The following is an 18,412-nucleotide window of genomic DNA, read 5'->3' as shown; positions in this document are numbered from 1 at the left end:
TAAATCGGATTCAGGTCAACACATGACATTAAGAGTAAAGATTAAGGGAGAGAATCTTCAGTTTCCAGTCTTAGAATAATCTAACAGCGTATTAAAAATAGCTAAACTTTAGACGTGTGCAGTTTCGAAACTACTAAAGTTTCCTCTATAATTGAGCCACTGTTAGAAGCGGCAAGACCTCCCCTTTAAAATGATTTTTGGTTTTTGTCGACCCGACTTCCCGTTTCCGAGATATCGTAATTTATGTAAATAGGCAATTTAAAAAAAATTCTCTTATGGCTCTTACCGTGTTAAAGTAGACTACTAACCCGTATTGAAATTACTAAAACTTTAATTACCTGCAGTTTCGAAATTATTAGCATTTACTCCATGATCGAGCCACCGTTAGCAGCGGCAAAGCCTCCTCTTTGAAATGGCTTTTGGTTTTTGTCGATCGGACTTTCCGTTTTCGAGATATCGTAATTTATGTAAAAGGGTATTTTTCTTAATTTGACTGCCTCACTGTCCGGCTCGCGTATAATAGCCTATTCACGCATATTAAAAATAGTTAAACTTTAGACGCGTGCAGTTTCGAAACTAGTAGTGTTTTATTAATTATTGAGGCATTGTTAGCAGCGGCAAAGCTTCCTCTTTGAAATGGTATTTTGTTTTTGTTGATCGAACTTTCCGTTTTCGAGATATCGTAATTTATGTAAAAGGGTATTTTTCCTAATTTGACTATCTCTGTTTCCGTCTGACGCGTCGCGTCGTATCTCCTTGTCGCACGTGAGTCGAGACAGTCACGTGACCAGGAAGCGTAGTATTTCCAAGAATTTACTACGCACTGTTTACTATTTTCACGCGCGCGAGTTCACTCATCTCAATGAACGTAAACAAACGCTTCGAACCCTTCTATCTGCGAAGCTAGCCACCGCATCGACTTGAAACTAAAATCGCTATATCTCCGGAACTAATAAAGCTATCGACTTGTTCGAATGCTCGTTTTAAAGGGCATTTCATCCTCTACCCTACAAATGTAACAACTACTATAATTTGTGCTATCTTTTATGTTTATTTTGATATTTACTTTGACGCTCGATATGAAACAAAAATTGTCATATCTCCGGAAGTAACTATGCTATCGACTTGAAACAAATTTCATTTTAAAGAGGGTTTCATCCCCTATCCGATGGGTATATCAACTATTGTTATTTATGCTGTCTTCTGTGTTTATTTTAAAATCTGCTTTGACTCTATGCGCCCAAAGAAGTCTACATGATCGTTTCTAGATCCTAGATGTAGAATAGTCATTTTAATATAAAATTTTTCATTGTATCATACAAAATGTATATAGCGTCGACTCAACTATTAAATCAATCATAAAACTTGGACTCTATGAACGCTCATTTTAAAGGGCTTTTCATCCTCTACCCGATGAACATATCCATTATTATTATTTATGTTATCTTCTATGTTTATTTTGACATTTACTTCGATGCTCGACTTGAAACAGAAATTACTATATCTCCGGAACTAATTACGCTACCGAATTGTTCGAACACTCGTTTTAAAGGGTATTTCATTCTCTACCTAATGACCATATCACCTACTATAATTTTTGCTACCTTCTATGTTTATTTTGAAACTAAAATCGCTATATCTTCGGAACTAATAAAGTTGTCGCCTTGTTCGACCTCTCATTTTAAAGGGCATTTCATCCCCTATCCAATGAACGTAACTACTTTTAAAATTTATTTTGCCTTCTATGTTTATTTTGACATTTACTTTGACGCTACATACCCAAAGCAGTTTCCGCAATTCCTGTTGATCGTACGATTGGTGTACGATAAAACCGGATGATAAATTGTTTATTTAATTGAAAATGAATTTAAGACGTTCGCTGCCGAACGACATTTTCAAAAACGGTTCGACCACGCCAACAAATTTTAATTAATTAATTGTAAAATAAAAATACAAAATATGTATTATGGGAAAGATATTGAATTTAAATCATTTTTAATTGCTTGATTATTTTTACAGATCCTATGTTATTTACTTTATAATTACTTATACTTATATTAATTATAATAAATCTCTTGAATTCCGCCAAATTGTTGTGTTTTTTTCTAATTCCCAAAGCCAGATACCTTCAAAGAACATGAAAATGCTACGAGTTTGATCGTATGTGGCGTAGGTAAAACAAAAACGTTCTACGAATTAACTCGTAGCTAGCGCCTAAACACAAACTTCGACCTACGAGATAACTCGTTGTTGGCATCGAACGTATTAAATTTGTATACAGGGTGTTTGCATAATCATTATGCCATTTTTTCGTAAATAATTATTTTCTCTGGAATTAACTACGGTATCGACTTGAAAGAAAATTTGTTTTCAAGAGCGTTTTATCTTCTGTCTGATGAAAATTAGTACTATTAAAGTACTAATGCACATTTACAGTAAAAGCATTGAATATTTTTGTACAGGTTCTTAGAATTCAATGCCTTAAGAAAAAATATGCGACATAAAAGAGAAGGATATCTTACGAACAAACTTCGAAACACAACTTTTTACACATATAATAGAAAAATTAGAAGTACATTGCCTCGTAAAAGAGAAAAAGAAAGACTGGTCACTTGTTCGGTCATGGTAGGAATGGGTATACATGTCCGTTGTTTATAACCTTATTTCGATTATCATATTCTACTACTTTGTACACTAATGTGGCTTGTCGTTTATTGAATAAATAAAATAAAAAGAAATACAAAAAAGATGGCGAACAACATATCAAGTAAAGAAATTAACAACGAAGACAAACTGTATTATATCCACATTTTATGAAACAACCCGTACATCTAACAACGTTTGGCACCAATAATAATCTAAAAGTCATACCGATCATTCCTAAATATGGAAAATTAGGGCGAAAGGAAATTGGACGTAGTCGGTGTCGAAAGTAGAAGATTAACCTTCGGTCGTTCGCTTGAACTTGTGGCTAATAAATCTATCTTGAGCTTCGTTAAAGCGTCAGTAAGGCCGATGGTAGGGGTGGCATTTTTACGTTCAATATGTCTGAGAAAAAAAAGCTGAATGCTCTATTCATGTTTGCACGAATGGAACGGCCACGTCGAAAGCTCTTGTGATTTAATTAATCGGGTCGTTCGAACCCTCCGCGTCCAACGATGAAAATGAAGTATTAGTTTACGGCGGTTAGAGTTTGAATTTGAACGCGCGGAAAAAAGAGCGTTACGACAGAATGGACCGTTTAAAAGTACCGAGGCGCGACGTAGGAGCCGGGTATAAAAAAAATTATCTTCGCTCCGAACGATATCATCATGAGTCAAGTGGGCCGTTTGCCGTATTATTACGTCGACGTCTGGCAAGATACTTGGGCTCGGGATACATGACATTATACCGAAGTGCAGCCTTGAGTGTCATAATGCCAAAGTGTTCTTTCGCCAAGTTTGACTTACGGTGAATAAGATATATTCAATCTCGACGTTCAACTTGCGATTTTATGACCGCGAGTGTTGGTCTGTTGCGCGTGAAATAGTTGTGCCCTTAAATAGACAGATTTCCTCTGCTATATAATATCAAGTTAACGCCTATTTATGTACAGTGGCGAACATATGAACATTTGTCAGTATTTACCAATATACAGAGTTTTTCCACCCTTGGGAAATATTTTAATGGGAGATTCTAGAGGCCAAAATAAAACAAAAATTAAGAATATCAATTTGTTGATGGAGGCTTCATTAAAAAGTTATTAACGTTTAAAGCTCCGTCCATAATGAATTTTTTTCTCGAAAATGCGCAAGATTTCGGAGATATGTCTATTCACCAAAAATGATTGTAATTGACCCCCGCAACCAAAAATAATTTTTCCAAAACGATTTGAAATTTTTTTTTTCCGTCGAAAAATTTAGGCACCTACCCTTGTCGATTTTTCTTAAAAATTCCTTTTTCACTTTTAGTAATTTTGTTTGACGCCCTACAGAAAAGTTGTCTAATACTTTTTTGTAGGTACCCATGAGCCCTACTTCAGAAAAAAGTTTCATTGAAATATGTTCACAATTGTAGGAGTTATGGCTGTTTGAAAATTGGACCATTTTTATGGGGTTTTTCTCATTTTGTGGGTTCAAGGACCATCTTTTCGAATATTTTTGCAATTTGTATATATTCTCCACCAAAATACGCGTAGTTTGCTTTTTTAAACATTAAAATCGTCCAATCCGTTCAGAAGTTATGACGTTTTAAAGATTCGCATGAAAATTCGGGCAGACATTTCTGGCCAGAAATTATATTTTCGGTAAGGAATTTTTTTCTCGAAACTGAGTAGGATTTCGGGGGTATGTCTATTCACCAAAAATGATTGTAATTAACCCCCCTAGCTAACAATAATTTTTTTAGAACGATTTGAAAAATTTTTTTTTGACGAAAAATTGCAGCACCTACCTGAATTTTTTTCTCGAAAATGGGTAGAATTTCGGGGGTATATGTAATGACCAAAAATGATTGTAATTGACCCCCGCAATCAAAAATCATTTTTTCAGAATGATTTGAAATATTTTAATTTAATTTTTTAATAACTTACTAACTTATTAACGAAGCCTCAGTCAAAAAATTGATGTTCTTGATTTTCGTCTTATTTTGGTCTCCAGAATCCTCTATTAAAATTTTTCCCAGGGGTGGCCGAACACCCTGTATAATTTTGTGTTTATAACTGCTCCGGCTTCTCCTTCTTATCACAAAGTTTATATTTTTGTTTATTGTTTTCTCTATGGCATGAAAAATGTTAAAATATGCACGAGAATATTTATATATAAATAAATGCATTAAAAATTTGTAAGGAAATATTAAATGGATAAGAAATTATAACAGGTTCACTGTTATAGTTGAAGCAGAATTAATTTTTTATTTTTTAATTTTATATTTTTCCACAGTCTAGAATAAAATGTTAAAAAACTTCTTGTTTATTGTTTCCTCTATGAGATGAAAAATGTTAAAATATGCACGAAAATATTTATATATAAATAAATGCATTACAAATTTGTAAGGAAATATTAAGCGGATAAGAAATTATAACAGGTTCACTGTTATAGTTGGAGCAGAATTAATTTGGCGCCCAAGGCCACTTCACTGACGTGAATCTTATCAAACGCGTCATCCACTTTTTACGTCGTGCCAGCTTATGTCTGCGTTTGACAGGTAGCGAGCGTACACGCAGAGGTTTATGCGGTTAAACGAAAGATGGAACAATGGAGGGAGAAAAACTGGATGCCATGTGGCGGGGATAATCTCTCAGTGGCCTCGAGCAATCACTTAATTTTGTTTTGCATACAACATTGTTACTCAAACTTTTTAATCGCGATTCACTTGAACGAAACAAATAATTCGGTAAGCCGACCGTCGTATTTTATCGTCAGATGCAAGCTCATAAATACTGCTTCAAAGTATGAAATTACGGACTTTGCGTTATCGGTAAAAAATTATTGCCATTTATGCAATAATTCTACTCCGATTATAAGAGCGAACTATAATTTCCTTTTCGTTCAATATTTTCTTGCAACTCTTCGAGGACGTATTTCTCGAAGCTTACAGAAACTCTTTATACCATTAAAACAGTATTGAGAAAACAATAAACAAGAATTTTCTACTTCGAAAAACAGAGTAAAACTGAATTTTAAAATTATTTAAAATATAAACTCAGTATTTATTTGAATTACTTTTCACTTAATATTCATTTTTCTGGTTTTTTTTTACTTTGTATTATTTTTGATAACTGATCAAGAACACTATCAATTAAGTTATTTAGAATTTCATTTATCATATTTGCCCAAATGCACTCTATCCAATATTATGGATTCATAAACTTTTCTCCCAAAAATATACAGGGTGTTCGACCAACCCTGGGAAAAATTTTAATGTGAGATTCTAGAGGCTAAAATAAGACGAAAATCAAGAATACCAATTTGTTGATTGAGGCTTCTTTAAAAAGTTATTAACGTTTAAAGTTGCGCCTGTAGAACGGCAATTTGGGAACAGCTGCGTACGCGCGATGGTGGCTCTCACTCAGAAAACTGTAAAGCTGTCGATACGTCAGTGAGTAGAGTCTCTCATGCTGAGTGAGAACCACTATCACGCGCACGCGCTGTTCGCAGATTGCCGTTCTACAGGCGGCGCTTTAATCTTCAATAACTTTTTAACGAATCCTCAATCAACAAATTGGTATTCTTGATTTTCGCCTTATTTTGGCCTCTAGAATCTCTCATTAAAATTTTTCTCAGTGTGGTCGAACACTCTGAATATCCTTAATTTATTGGTAAATCTGTTGTAGACTATTACGTGTCGAACAGAAGTAAAATATTTGTGGATCTCTATTTTTTAACTAAATCTCATCACAATTGGTCCGTACTTCATTATGTGGTTCCCTTGTTAAGGGCTGAAACGCGATTGAATAAATCATTGTACAATATTATCGATGCTCGCTATATCCAACAGAGTAAAATTGTTCAAAGGTCACGCGACGATCAAACGATAGCAACGTTTATTTCGTTCCTCGAATGAAATGACAATATCATCACTGATCGAGGACTCCTTTGTCGCAAAACGGGAACACTTCGACGAGCGAGAAAACAGCGAATGGGTCAGTTGAATACACGTTTATCTGGATAAATCACGAACAACATGCTTATCCTTGTTTTCATACGTTTGTTGCCGCCTACGCAAATACGCAATGTCCACAAATACGTGGAGATTCGTTCGTTCGTCTCTCCGTTCAATATTATTTGTTGCGTTCCGTTCTATAACTGCTATTCGTTTCGTCGCATTCAAAGAGAATCGTTGTTTTCAGTCAACAAATATCGTGCACGTATTATTAAAAATTCTCTAGGTCGGCGGTAAAGGCGTTCTCATAGTTTTAATAAAGAATCGTTCAACAACTTTCGTTTAGTACAAAGCATTCGAAAATGTTAGCAAGCATGTGCAAGTATAATATTCAAAACAATTGCAGGATCCTGGTTAAATAAGAAAAATTAGAAAAACACGAAGAACACGTTGTATCCAAACAGAAATATTTTTACTGATTTTTAATACCTGTTAGAATAAAAATATGAGTTTGCACAAAATACTTAACTATTTAATTTAACTAATACAATCACTAATAATGCTGGAAAAGTAACATAAACATTGAAAATGTAAATAAGAAACGTAAATTAATTTTAAATCCCAGATGGGAATCAATACAACAAATTTGCATATTATTCGTCGAGTAAGAATTAAAAATTAAATCCGAAAACAATTTTTCAATCGAATAAAAATACTGGAAGTTCTGTTTTTTTTAAAAATCAAACAATCGTCTTAAATTTAAAATGAATGGAATATATTAAAATAATAATTATAATTGCTTCCTAAAAATCGAAATTGGACCTACAGGGAAATGATTATTATTTTCAACGTACTCTCACCTAAATTTAATTTACTTATATGTTTTATTTTATGTAAGTTTAGTATTTGAAATTATTTAAATTCCCTGGAAAGAGCCACAGATGTCTGTGGCTAAATCGTTGATCGATTAAATAAAGAAAGTTTCGAGAACCGAAAATTTTACTGAATACTGAATTTTACAAAAGAATATGGAAGCTGGCCATAATATGTACTTGCAGCATGCCATTACCATAGGAGCGTGAAGCGTGTAAATTAAAGTGCTTGTCTCTTACCATAAGGGACACATTTTGGGATAGGATGATTCCAGCCGTCGACGGTGCAAGTCACTATTTTATGACCCTTCAATCTACGGCCTGGTTCACACGAGTACACGGTTTGTAGAGTGCCATCTTTGAGGATCCTCTCTCTCACCGTGCCCCATTGAGGTGGCTGCACCAAGGGACAATTCCCGAGAATTCCTGAAAGTCGAACAAGAGGCCTTTAATCACAGATAAGCTCGAAAAGACACAGAGATCATATGACTATATATATTAACGTTTATTTGAAACAGAATGATCAAATTTAACACACTTTGGTGAATGCTTACGACTTCTCGTTTTCTATAAAGGCATAGAAACGATATACAGTATCGATGATACGATCAAAAAGATGATCCTACGTAAAAGAAGAAATCAAAACAAATCGAAAATCAAGAATATAATTTTTTTGTTTGAAGCTTCGTTTTTGAAATAAGCGAATGTGAAAATTTACGAGTTGCTCTGATATGTACGAAGGATTGTTTGGGATGCGCGAAGATGTGTGCGCAGACGTCACGACGGCAAGACAGGCAGTCGCGAAACAGCAACAATGAGAAACGATTGTGTTCTCTTTTTCCGTCGTCCTTTTTACTTAATTAAACATTTTGCGTTAATAAATATCTTGTTCACTAAGTCCTCATGGGAACCATGTATACCCACTAACTGCTGTTTCTGTTTATGCTAAAGTCTAAATCGTACTAAGATACAACGATTCCTAACCTTTTCCCTACCACGAACTTTGAAATAATTTTTTGTCGCGAACGTACTAGACTTGACTCAAGATTTAAAATCATCGTGTTACATTTGAATCATATGGTACAAAGAAAGAAAATTATATATATTTGACAATAATTTTTACATGTAAAACTATTGGGACGAGAACTACAGGTTAAGAAACGCTGTCGTAATACACACGCACTCAATGATGAACTAAAGTCGATTCAATTTGCTCTTTCAAAAGAAAGGATGTATTAAAAAATGTTCATATTATATATTGAAGAAAATTCTTCTGTGAATTACGTCTATTCGCAACGTTATTACATAGCAATTTCATACATAGTTACGAATGAATACGCACTGTTGGTTTGAAGTAGGCATTAATCACACTGTGCCTTTAGTTTGTCACTTTTTATTTTATTACTTTACAAAAACTTTTCATGTACACTGCACCGCGTCAACACTTGCCGCCATCTTACTTTATTCTCGCGCGTAGTCACGCTAGACGCGCCCTCTTCTTCTCTAACTATCTCGAGCGCACTCTTTTGGCCAGTGACTGATCTACTTTTGAACGGTGGCGCGAACATATACTACTATTCAGTGTGGAAATAGACGCATTCAACTAAACCAAATTAAGTTTGACAAATTCTATTAAACAAAATATGGAAGAATAGACAATTTTTTGCAGATGCTTTTGCCTTTCTATAGATGGTATCCTAATTAAATCAATTCAGCTGAATATCTCCAAAACTATTGATGATATGAAATAATGTTATGAATAAAAATTTGATGGTTTAAGGAGGCACATAATCTGATGTAGGTAAGTTTTTTCTGGATGGGTACATAGAGAACTTATGAAGATCAATTTTATTTTCTTAAATGAAATCGCACATTTTTTAATATACTAATCGATACAACTCGTTATATTCCATATGGAAGTACTAGAAAAATTATTGGTTTAGGAGATATTTTAATTTTAGTGTAGAAATAAGTTACACGCCGAGTGAAATTGTAAATATGATTTTAATAGTGGGAGCATGCTGTGAGCAGTACAGCGGTATTGTCACCATCTAAATTAAATTAAATTTCCCCAAACATAAATGCTTAATTGTAAAATATACCAACAAATCGATTCTGCAAGAAGCTCGCAGGTAAGTTTGAGAAAAAATGATTTAAAACGCAAGAAGTATCTAACTTCGTCCATTTTATAATTGCAGAAAACTGTAAGTAAACTGTATATTTGATTTCATTTTTGGCGGCGTTGTTGTTGATGCAGATGTTATTTTTTGGAAGTACCGAACGACTAAAATAAATTAATGTGCACTCTATTATTCAAACCGTCACACAGCCCTGTTAGTTCGGGAATGTAGATTCCAGTCTATGGCACAGGATACTCAATCACGAGTAACGCATCACTGAGAGGCACGTTGAACAACGTTACCGTAAAACGAAAACTGGACGAAACGAAAAATTCAACAATCCCACGGCAACATGTTATACGATTGCTGGCACGTTTCTTGGCTGAAGGGTGAAAGCTCCTAATCGGCTCACCGCAAGGATCCTAATAAGTTACGAGCCACGAGAGTCGCAGGGGTCACGTTGGCCACCGCCAACGACGAATGCCGTTGGTTTGACCAAGACACGAGTCATAGAGTCATAAGTCGTGACACGCAACGACTTTCGTTTTGCGCGAATGGTGATTTTCCCATGATAAGTGGAGGCTATAGTCGAGTCACTTTCATACAGCAAACGAACAACAAAAAATTGTTATTCCTTCGTAAATTAATGTCCATTTAACGGGTCTTTTTAAAGCGACCAACTAAACTCAACAGAAGCTAGTTTACGAATGAATCGAAAATTTGTATTGGTTTTCCAGGAATATTTGTCCAACTCCAAGAAAAGTTATTAATAAAGAAAATGTAATACATTAGGATCTCTCATTTTGTCGAAGCGTCGTTTTATTTATGATAGCATTATATGGTCAGGTAATGAATATTTTTCAAAATATTCACGATCAAAGTTTTACTAATATCCGATAATATTATTAAACGATTTATTAAGCAAGCGTTATCGTAGATGATAACGAGTTCAATTATTTGAGTTATATACACAGTGTTCGACCAGCCCTGGGAAAAAATTTAATGGGAGATTCTAGAGGGCAAAATAAAACGAAAATTAAGAATACCAATTTGTCGATTGAGACATCGTTAAAAAGTTATTAAAGTTTAAAGTTCCGCCTGTAGAACGGCAACTTGAGAACAGCTGCGTACGCGCGATAGTGGCTCTCACTCAGAAAACTGTAAGGCTGTCGATACGCCAGTGAATAGAGTCACTCACGCTGAGTGAGAACCACTATTACGCGCACGTAGCTGTCGCAGATTGTCGTTCTACAGACGGAACTTTAAACGTTAATAACTTTTCAACAATGCCTCGATCGACAAATTGGTATTCTTGATTTTTGTCTTATTTTGGCCCCTAGAATCTTTCATTAAAATTTTTCCCAAGGTTGGCCGAACACTATGTATATTGAGGTATACTTTCTCAATTTTTGTTTTCACTTATCTGTACATATTAATTGAATTTGAAATATTTCCAAGAATTTGTCTGTATTTGTTATTGCACAAAAACAATATATTTCATTATATACAACTAATTTATTATAAAAATAAGCATAAAAGAGAAATATAATAAACTAGAAGATTCATCATTAAGTACAATGATTTCCTGTATTTATCTTTCACAATATGTTTTAACATAACTCAGAAACTGATAGAATCTAACAAGTCATTATTGAAGCTAAAGCAAAAATTCTTGTATTACCTTTTTGTTATGCAATCTTAAAAATTCCTTATTTACACATTACCTTTGTGCATGGTATAATATTAATTAAAATACTTTTTGAAATAGATGTATGATTTTGGTCATTAGCATGTTTTCCCCGCATTTTAGATGCAAATACGCAGAACGTAGGGGATGCAACGATTTGACTTTGTGACAGAGGTGCGAAATATAATAAAACGAACGTTTTGCCGGACCGAATGGTGAGGTTCACGGCGAGAACGTTTTCGTATCAAAAGGACGAACAAACTTCTGCCCCAATCTCCGAAGGATCATGCACGAAACTTCTGTCGTTTAATTAATACTCGAGTGCTTACGATCCTTGATCAATATGAACTCGTGAAAGTTCAGGGCGACGCGGTCAATTCACTATTCGCGTGGCTCGATGCTCCTCAAAGGGCCAAGAAACGTTGCTTACCAAAGGCAGGGGTAATTAAATGGATCAAACTTTATGGAGTAAAATAGATACGCGCAAAAACTGACGTTCGTGTGACAGACACAATCACGAATAAAAATTTACTGTCTGAATTTCGTTTCAAGCGTTGCCCTTATTCGTTAATAAATATTGAAAAATCGTCGAAACATCAAGATTTCTATTTGTGTTTTTAATGTTTGGAGAAGGGAGAATTCTCGAATTTTTTGCAATTTTTTTGTTAGCTCAAATTCATTTGACTTAATTCAATTGTATTCAATTATATTATTCCGAGAAGAAGAAAATTTTTTCGTACGAAACCTCATTTTCGAAACAATCGAATTTTTAAATTTATCAACTTGCGTGTAATGGAGTTCGATTTCGTAAAAGTGAGTAATGAGCGACACATTAATCATAATCGTGTTCAATCGTACACTTATACGACTTTTCAAATTAAATTATCTCGAAAATTTTATTCTACATTTTCAACTTATTTTACTATGAAGAATCACACCCTTACTGATTATACTATAAATAACGGAACACACTATATACGAAAAAGAACTCTCTGTTTATATGCAATAAAGGAAAATTATCGACTCACTTTTACACCGGCTATAAAAGGAATGTTCCCATCGAGTATTCTAGCAGCATTCAGTAGTTCCGTTTATTTACGATATTAATTAATTAATTATTCTATGCCTTGGCTCTCAATTACTCGCAGTAAAATATATGGACTCTTAAACGTATATTTTCAAAATATTTCGTGCAGTATTTATTTGCCAATATCTATTTCTTAAAAACGATAAAGTTACAAAAAAAGCAGTGCAATTGCATTTAGTTAATCCTAGAATCAACTTTTTTCTCTACTATCTTCACAATCAAATATATAACTCACTTCAAATTCAGGCATTGCTTTACATTCATTCCCTTAAAATATTTGATAAATAAGAGTATTTTATTATACAGGGTGTTCGGCCACCCTTGGGAAAGTTTGTAATGGAAGATTCTGGAGACCAAAATAAGCCGAAAATCAAGAATATCAATTTTTTGACTGAGGCTTCGTTAATAAGTTAGTAAGTTATTAAAAAATTAAATTAAGAAATTTCAAATCATTCTGAAAAAATAATTTTTGATTGCGGGATTCAATTACAATCATTTTTGGTCATTACATATACCCCCGAAATTCTACCCATTTTCGAGAAAAAAATTCAGGTAGGTGCTGCAATTTTTCGGCGAAAAAAAAATTTTTCAAATCGTTCTGAAAAAATTATTGTTAGCTAGGAGGGATAATTACAATGATTTTTGGTGAATAGACATACCCCCGAAATCCTACTCAGTTTCAAGAAAAAAATTCCTAATCGAAAATGTAATTTATGGCCAGAAATGTTGCCCCAAAATTTTATGCGAATCTTTAAAATGTCATAACTTCTGAACCGATTGGACGATTTTAATGTTTAAAAAAGCAAACTACGCGTATTTTGGTGGAGAATATGTACAAATCGCAAAAATATTCGAAAAGTTGGTCCTTGAACCCGCAAAATGAGAAAAACCGCATAAAAATGGTCCAATTTTCAAACAGCCATAACTCCTATAATAGTGAATATATTTCAATGAAACTTTTTTTTGAAGTAGAGCTCATGAGTACCTACAAAAAAGTATTAGACAAGTTTTCTATAGGGCGTCAAACAAAATTACTAAAAATCAAAAACGAATTTTTAAGAAAAATCGACAAGCGGTAGGTGCCCAAATTCGACAAAATTAAAAAATTTCAAATCGTTTTAAAAAAATTATTTTTGGTTGCGGGGGTCAATTACAATCATTTTTGGTGAATACACATACTTCCGAAATCTTACCACACTTTCGAGAAAAAAATTCAGTAGGAGCGGAACTTTAAATGTTAATAACTTTTTAACGAAGCCTCCATCAACAAATTGGTATTCTTGATTTTTTGGTATTCCCTATTTTGACCTCTAGAATCTCCCATTACAATTTTTTCCAGGGGTGGCTGAACGACCTGTATAATATTCACAGTATTTACCTTTGCTTCCAGTGTAATAACAATTATCTCGACAAATACAGCTACTCTTGCTCGTATTCGTATACCATATAAATATTCGTATAAATAAATTAAAAACAAAATTTGTCAACGATCATGACCACTTGAGAACACCACGTATTTGTTGGAATTATTATTATTAGATACTGTTTATATTATGCCTCTCTATGGGCTTTGTAATTGGACATTACTTGGCCGTCGATATTAAAAAGAAACAAAACAAAATAAAACTACTTCGTAAATAGAAGTAAACACAATGTAATAAAAATAACATTTGGTAAAAATAAATGCAAGGAGTTCATAAGAAGCAAGTTTCTTTTCATTTATAATGAATTACACAGAATAGTTTCATAAACAATAGTTAGACAGTTGGTATATTAAAAAACATTGATTGTAAATTGTCAATAACAAGAAGGAAGAAAATTATTATTGGTTACTCTTTATATTTTACCCCTTTATCGGTTCTGTAATTGTACATTACTTGGCCGTTGATATCAAAAAGAAACAAAACAAAAAAAACTACTTCTTAAATAGAAATAAACACAATGTAACAAAAACAACATTTAGTAAAAATAAATGCAAGGAGTTCATAAGAAGCAAGTTTCTTTTCATTTATAGCGAATTATACAGAATAGTTTCATGAATAAAAGTTAGACAGTTGTTATACAAAAATACTGATTGTATATTTACAATTGTCAACAAAAAGAAGGCAATTCATGAGTTGAACAGCACGTAGTAGATATTATTAATTTGTAGACTATACGCTGTAGAGAACACACTCTTTCGATTGTAGAAGATTTTGTGCCCAGAATGACGGTAAAACGCTTACTGCTGCAAATTGCTTATAAATTGGAAACTTACGGCTTACTCTAAACGCAAGAGACATTTTTCCCTCCGACCTTTTCGCCAAAACCGAAATACGGCCGAGCAAAGCTCTGCGGTTAAAAGTAATTGTTTCCAATGTCATCAACTTTCCCTGTTTTATCAATTAAGTGGACTATTAAGTAAACTTAATATTAAGCATTTACTTAAACATGGTTGAGATTTAAACAGCTGGAGTATCTATATTTATAACGCAGCAATTTCTTGTCACTAAATTTTCATATTTTCGTTACGAAGTATCTACTATAATTTTAACACCTTAAACAGTCTTCTGAATATTTATACATTTGTTTCACGTTGCTTTCTTAGATTTTTGAAAAAACAATTCATTTGTTTAAAAATAAAGAGCTATATAAGCTAACAATGGAGAAATATATTGCTGATGAAACTTGTAAACACAAACAATTAAACGTAATGAATGTGGAATAAAAACGAATTAACGAATATTTTATGTCATGGATTTTACTAAAATATCTCTGAACAATTTAAAATCTTCGTTTTAATAACGTATTAGCCTCGTTCGGAAACAATAGTCCAAATTAATGATGCACTTCTGTAGACAATTGTTATTCGTTTCTTACGTAATATTATTCACGAGTCCTTCTTTGATGTTAAACGTATTTATCTCCATTCATTTTCTCTTACAATTTTACTAATTGCATATTTACTTTCATTCCATACGTGCATTACTTTACTGTACAGTTGCACCCTAAAACTGATAAATCTAACAAAGCAAGATAATAAGGTCGTTTTAAAAAATTGTATCTGTACTTTAATTTGCATTTTCCAACACTAACTAACAAGACGTCTCATGAAAGGTAGTGAATGTGTAAGAAATCGAAGCAGAAGACACTTTTTATTACTAGTTTTGCAATTAATTAAAATTAATATGAAACAATTTTAATTATGTTATTAAAATTAATCGATAACTTGGCATTGAAATAATTGTGCAGTCTCGAAACCAATTAAAATCACAATAATTTAGTGAATTTTAAAACAAATTAATTTCAATTATCTTATTAAAATTAATCGATCGCGTGACGTTGAAATAATTGTGCAGTCCCGCGACCAATTAAAATCACAATAAATTATTGAATTCTAATATAAAACAATTTCATTTATCTTATTAAAATTAATCGATCGCTTAACATTGAAATGATTCTGAAGTCTCATAACCAATTAAAATCACAATAAATTATTGAATTCTAATATAAAACAATTTCAATTATCTCGTAAAATTAATCGGTCGTGTAACGTTGAGATAATTATAAAGTATCGCGACCAATTAAAATCACAATAAATTATTGAATTTTAATATAAAACAATTTCAATTATCTCATTAACATTAATCGATCGCGTGACGTTGAAATAATTGTGCAGTCCCGCGACCGATTAAAATCACAATAAATTATTGAATTTTAATGTAAAACAATTTCAATTATCTCATTAATATTAATCGATCGCTAAACATTGAAATAATTGTGAAGTCTCACAACCAATTAAAATCACAATAATTAATTGAATTCTAATATAAAACAATTTCAATTATCTCATTAATAGTAATCGATCACTTAACATTGAAATGATTCTGAAGTCTCAGAACCAATTAAAATCACAATGTTTTATTAAATTTTAATATAAAACAATTTCAATTATCTTATTACAATTAATCGATCACTTGTGATCACAATTTTGCAGTCTCGCGAGCAACTAAAATCACACTAATTTATTGAATTTTACGTTCGATTAAAATCAAAATCCTATTGTTTTCTTAACCTTACTCAACGAACGATTGAAATTAAAATAAATTAGCGAGTCTCGCGAGCGTATGCGTGTCGAGTGTACCAAAACTCGTGTACATTGACTCGGCCGTAACGCAATTTGAAAACCCGACCCCGTCAGTGCTGTAGAGCAATTAGAAGTACACATTATACATCGGATATCGGTGTTCGAAAGGCCCGTAATCCGAGCGTAATACCGCTGCGTGCAAACTGATTCGGTGAAACGCGCGTTAAGAGCGCGACCTCGTAAACGCGTCGATGTTTTCTCAAAACCGCGGAAAAATGCCGCATTGACGTTCAAAAATCAACATCATCGAACGGGAAGGTTAAACAGAGAGCCGTGGCCGTGACAAAGGCGACAGGCGGGGGCGTCTGGCGCTTAGCGTAATTTGTTCAGCCCCGCAAATTCGCGCGGCCAAACATCGTGCACAAACTTCCAACGGGAAAACAAACGATCACGAGTCTTTTATGGAAGCAATCTGCGCGAACTGGGGCCCCATTTACTTAATGCAGCTTGGCCGTAGTGACTCCCTAATTAATGTCACCGCGATCTCTCTTCCGAAAGGCGTGTTGCCTCCCTCTATATCAGATCCCGCGAAATGTACGTCTTTTCCTCTCGAAATGCAAATGGTAGGCGACGTAAAATTAATTGCATTTATCGGAATGGTCTTCGCCTGTATCGCTTACTAATGCAGGCGTCGCCATGTATCAAGTCGTGAAATATCAGGTCTCCTTTCATAGGAACCGATTAAATAACTATATATAGACAATATTTAAATATTAAACACAACTGCTTTAATTATTCTTTACATATTACATAGTTAAATAAATTACAGTATGTAAGTAAGTATTACATAGTTTAATGTAAGAAATTAAAGTACTCGACTTGACTAAATGCCCCGGGAATCCCCGCGCGAAGTCCAACCTTATCATAGATGGCGCCACTTTGGCCGCGTGCTCATTGCCGCGATATTATGAACGGCTCATTAGTTTCGTCTCATTTATTTATGGAAGAATTTTAGTAAAATTTTATTCATTTCTGTTCGAACTTTTTTAATTGTTCGTGAAACTCGCAAATTTACCAATATTTTCAATCATTTTTTAAAATAATTTTACACGCTTTAACACTTTCACTATCACGTCACCCACATATTTACCACTGTGATACTAGGAAAATTAATTCTCGAGTTATGATGTTGAGGGAAATAAACTTGGATGGAATTTGTGAATTTTAACGAGGTTACGAAAATAAGTACTGAAATAAATTGTAAGTTATGTAGCTTTCAATGGTCTGAAATCAAAATTTTACTTTTGTAGAATATTATATGTGTTCTATGTGTTAATTACACTGTTCAACACGAATTTTGTTTTGCCATATCCATTTTTAAGCGAATAAAAAAATAAATAGAATAGTTGTGTTCCCCCCTGGAAACCGTGAAATTTCTATACTTAACATTTTTCTTGAAAAGGCATTATTTTCGAGGCATTTAAAATTCTCAAACGAACGCCTTACATACTTCAAAATGGAAATTGAATTATTTTGTTCATTACGTTAATAATCACGTTTGCTATATGGACAAAGAATGTTTCTTTTTTCAATTTCTATTGCCATTTAACATATTTTCTTCTTCTCATTTATGTAATTAATTGAATGAATTTACCCCATCGAGAATAAAATAGTTTTCATTTTATTGTAAATAAATTTAATTGAAATGGAATATGTTATGCGTATAATGATCCTGCGTATAGAACTGCGACGAAATGGACCAAAAATAAGTTTGTTTGAAAATGAACCATAAAGTGAGGAGTTAATGTGCATAGTATTTATCTTTCTTCTCACAGTTACACGCCTTTGTTCCGCTTTGGTCGCGCGAGTAACGCAGTAAACCACCCCCGCCTCCTTTTAACGACAGCCAGTCCAGCTTCACTCGTACACTTCTTCCGTTAGGAATATTTTACGACCGTAGGGAGGAACTGGCGAAGTAAGCATGTCGCAGATCCAAGG

General features: G+C 33.5%; 1 protein-coding gene across 1 annotated transcript in view; it reads right to left on the bottom strand.

Moving 5' to 3' along the window:
• LOC143342821 (uncharacterized) overlaps nucleotides 1-14,630 on the bottom strand; it is a 249,076-nt gene extending 234,446 nt beyond the window's left edge. Inside the window, exons 1-2 of the mRNA XM_076767086.1 lie at nucleotides 14,606-14,630; nucleotides 7,695-7,880 (exon numbers count right to left, since the gene is read on the bottom strand). Of these exons, the coding sequence (XP_076623201.1) occupies nucleotides 7,695-7,880; nucleotides 14,606-14,630 (211 nt within the window). The remainder of the gene's footprint in view (nucleotides 1-7,694; nucleotides 7,881-14,605) is intronic.
• Between the last annotated feature and the right edge of the window lie 3,782 nt (nucleotides 14,631-18,412).

Source organism: Colletes latitarsis, chromosome 6 (assembly GCF_051014445.1).
Source record: "Colletes latitarsis isolate SP2378_abdomen chromosome 6, iyColLati1, whole genome shotgun sequence".
Lineage (NCBI taxonomy): Eukaryota > Metazoa > Arthropoda > Insecta > Hymenoptera > Colletidae > Colletes > Colletes latitarsis.
This window is presented reverse-complemented; position numbering and strand designations above follow the sequence as displayed.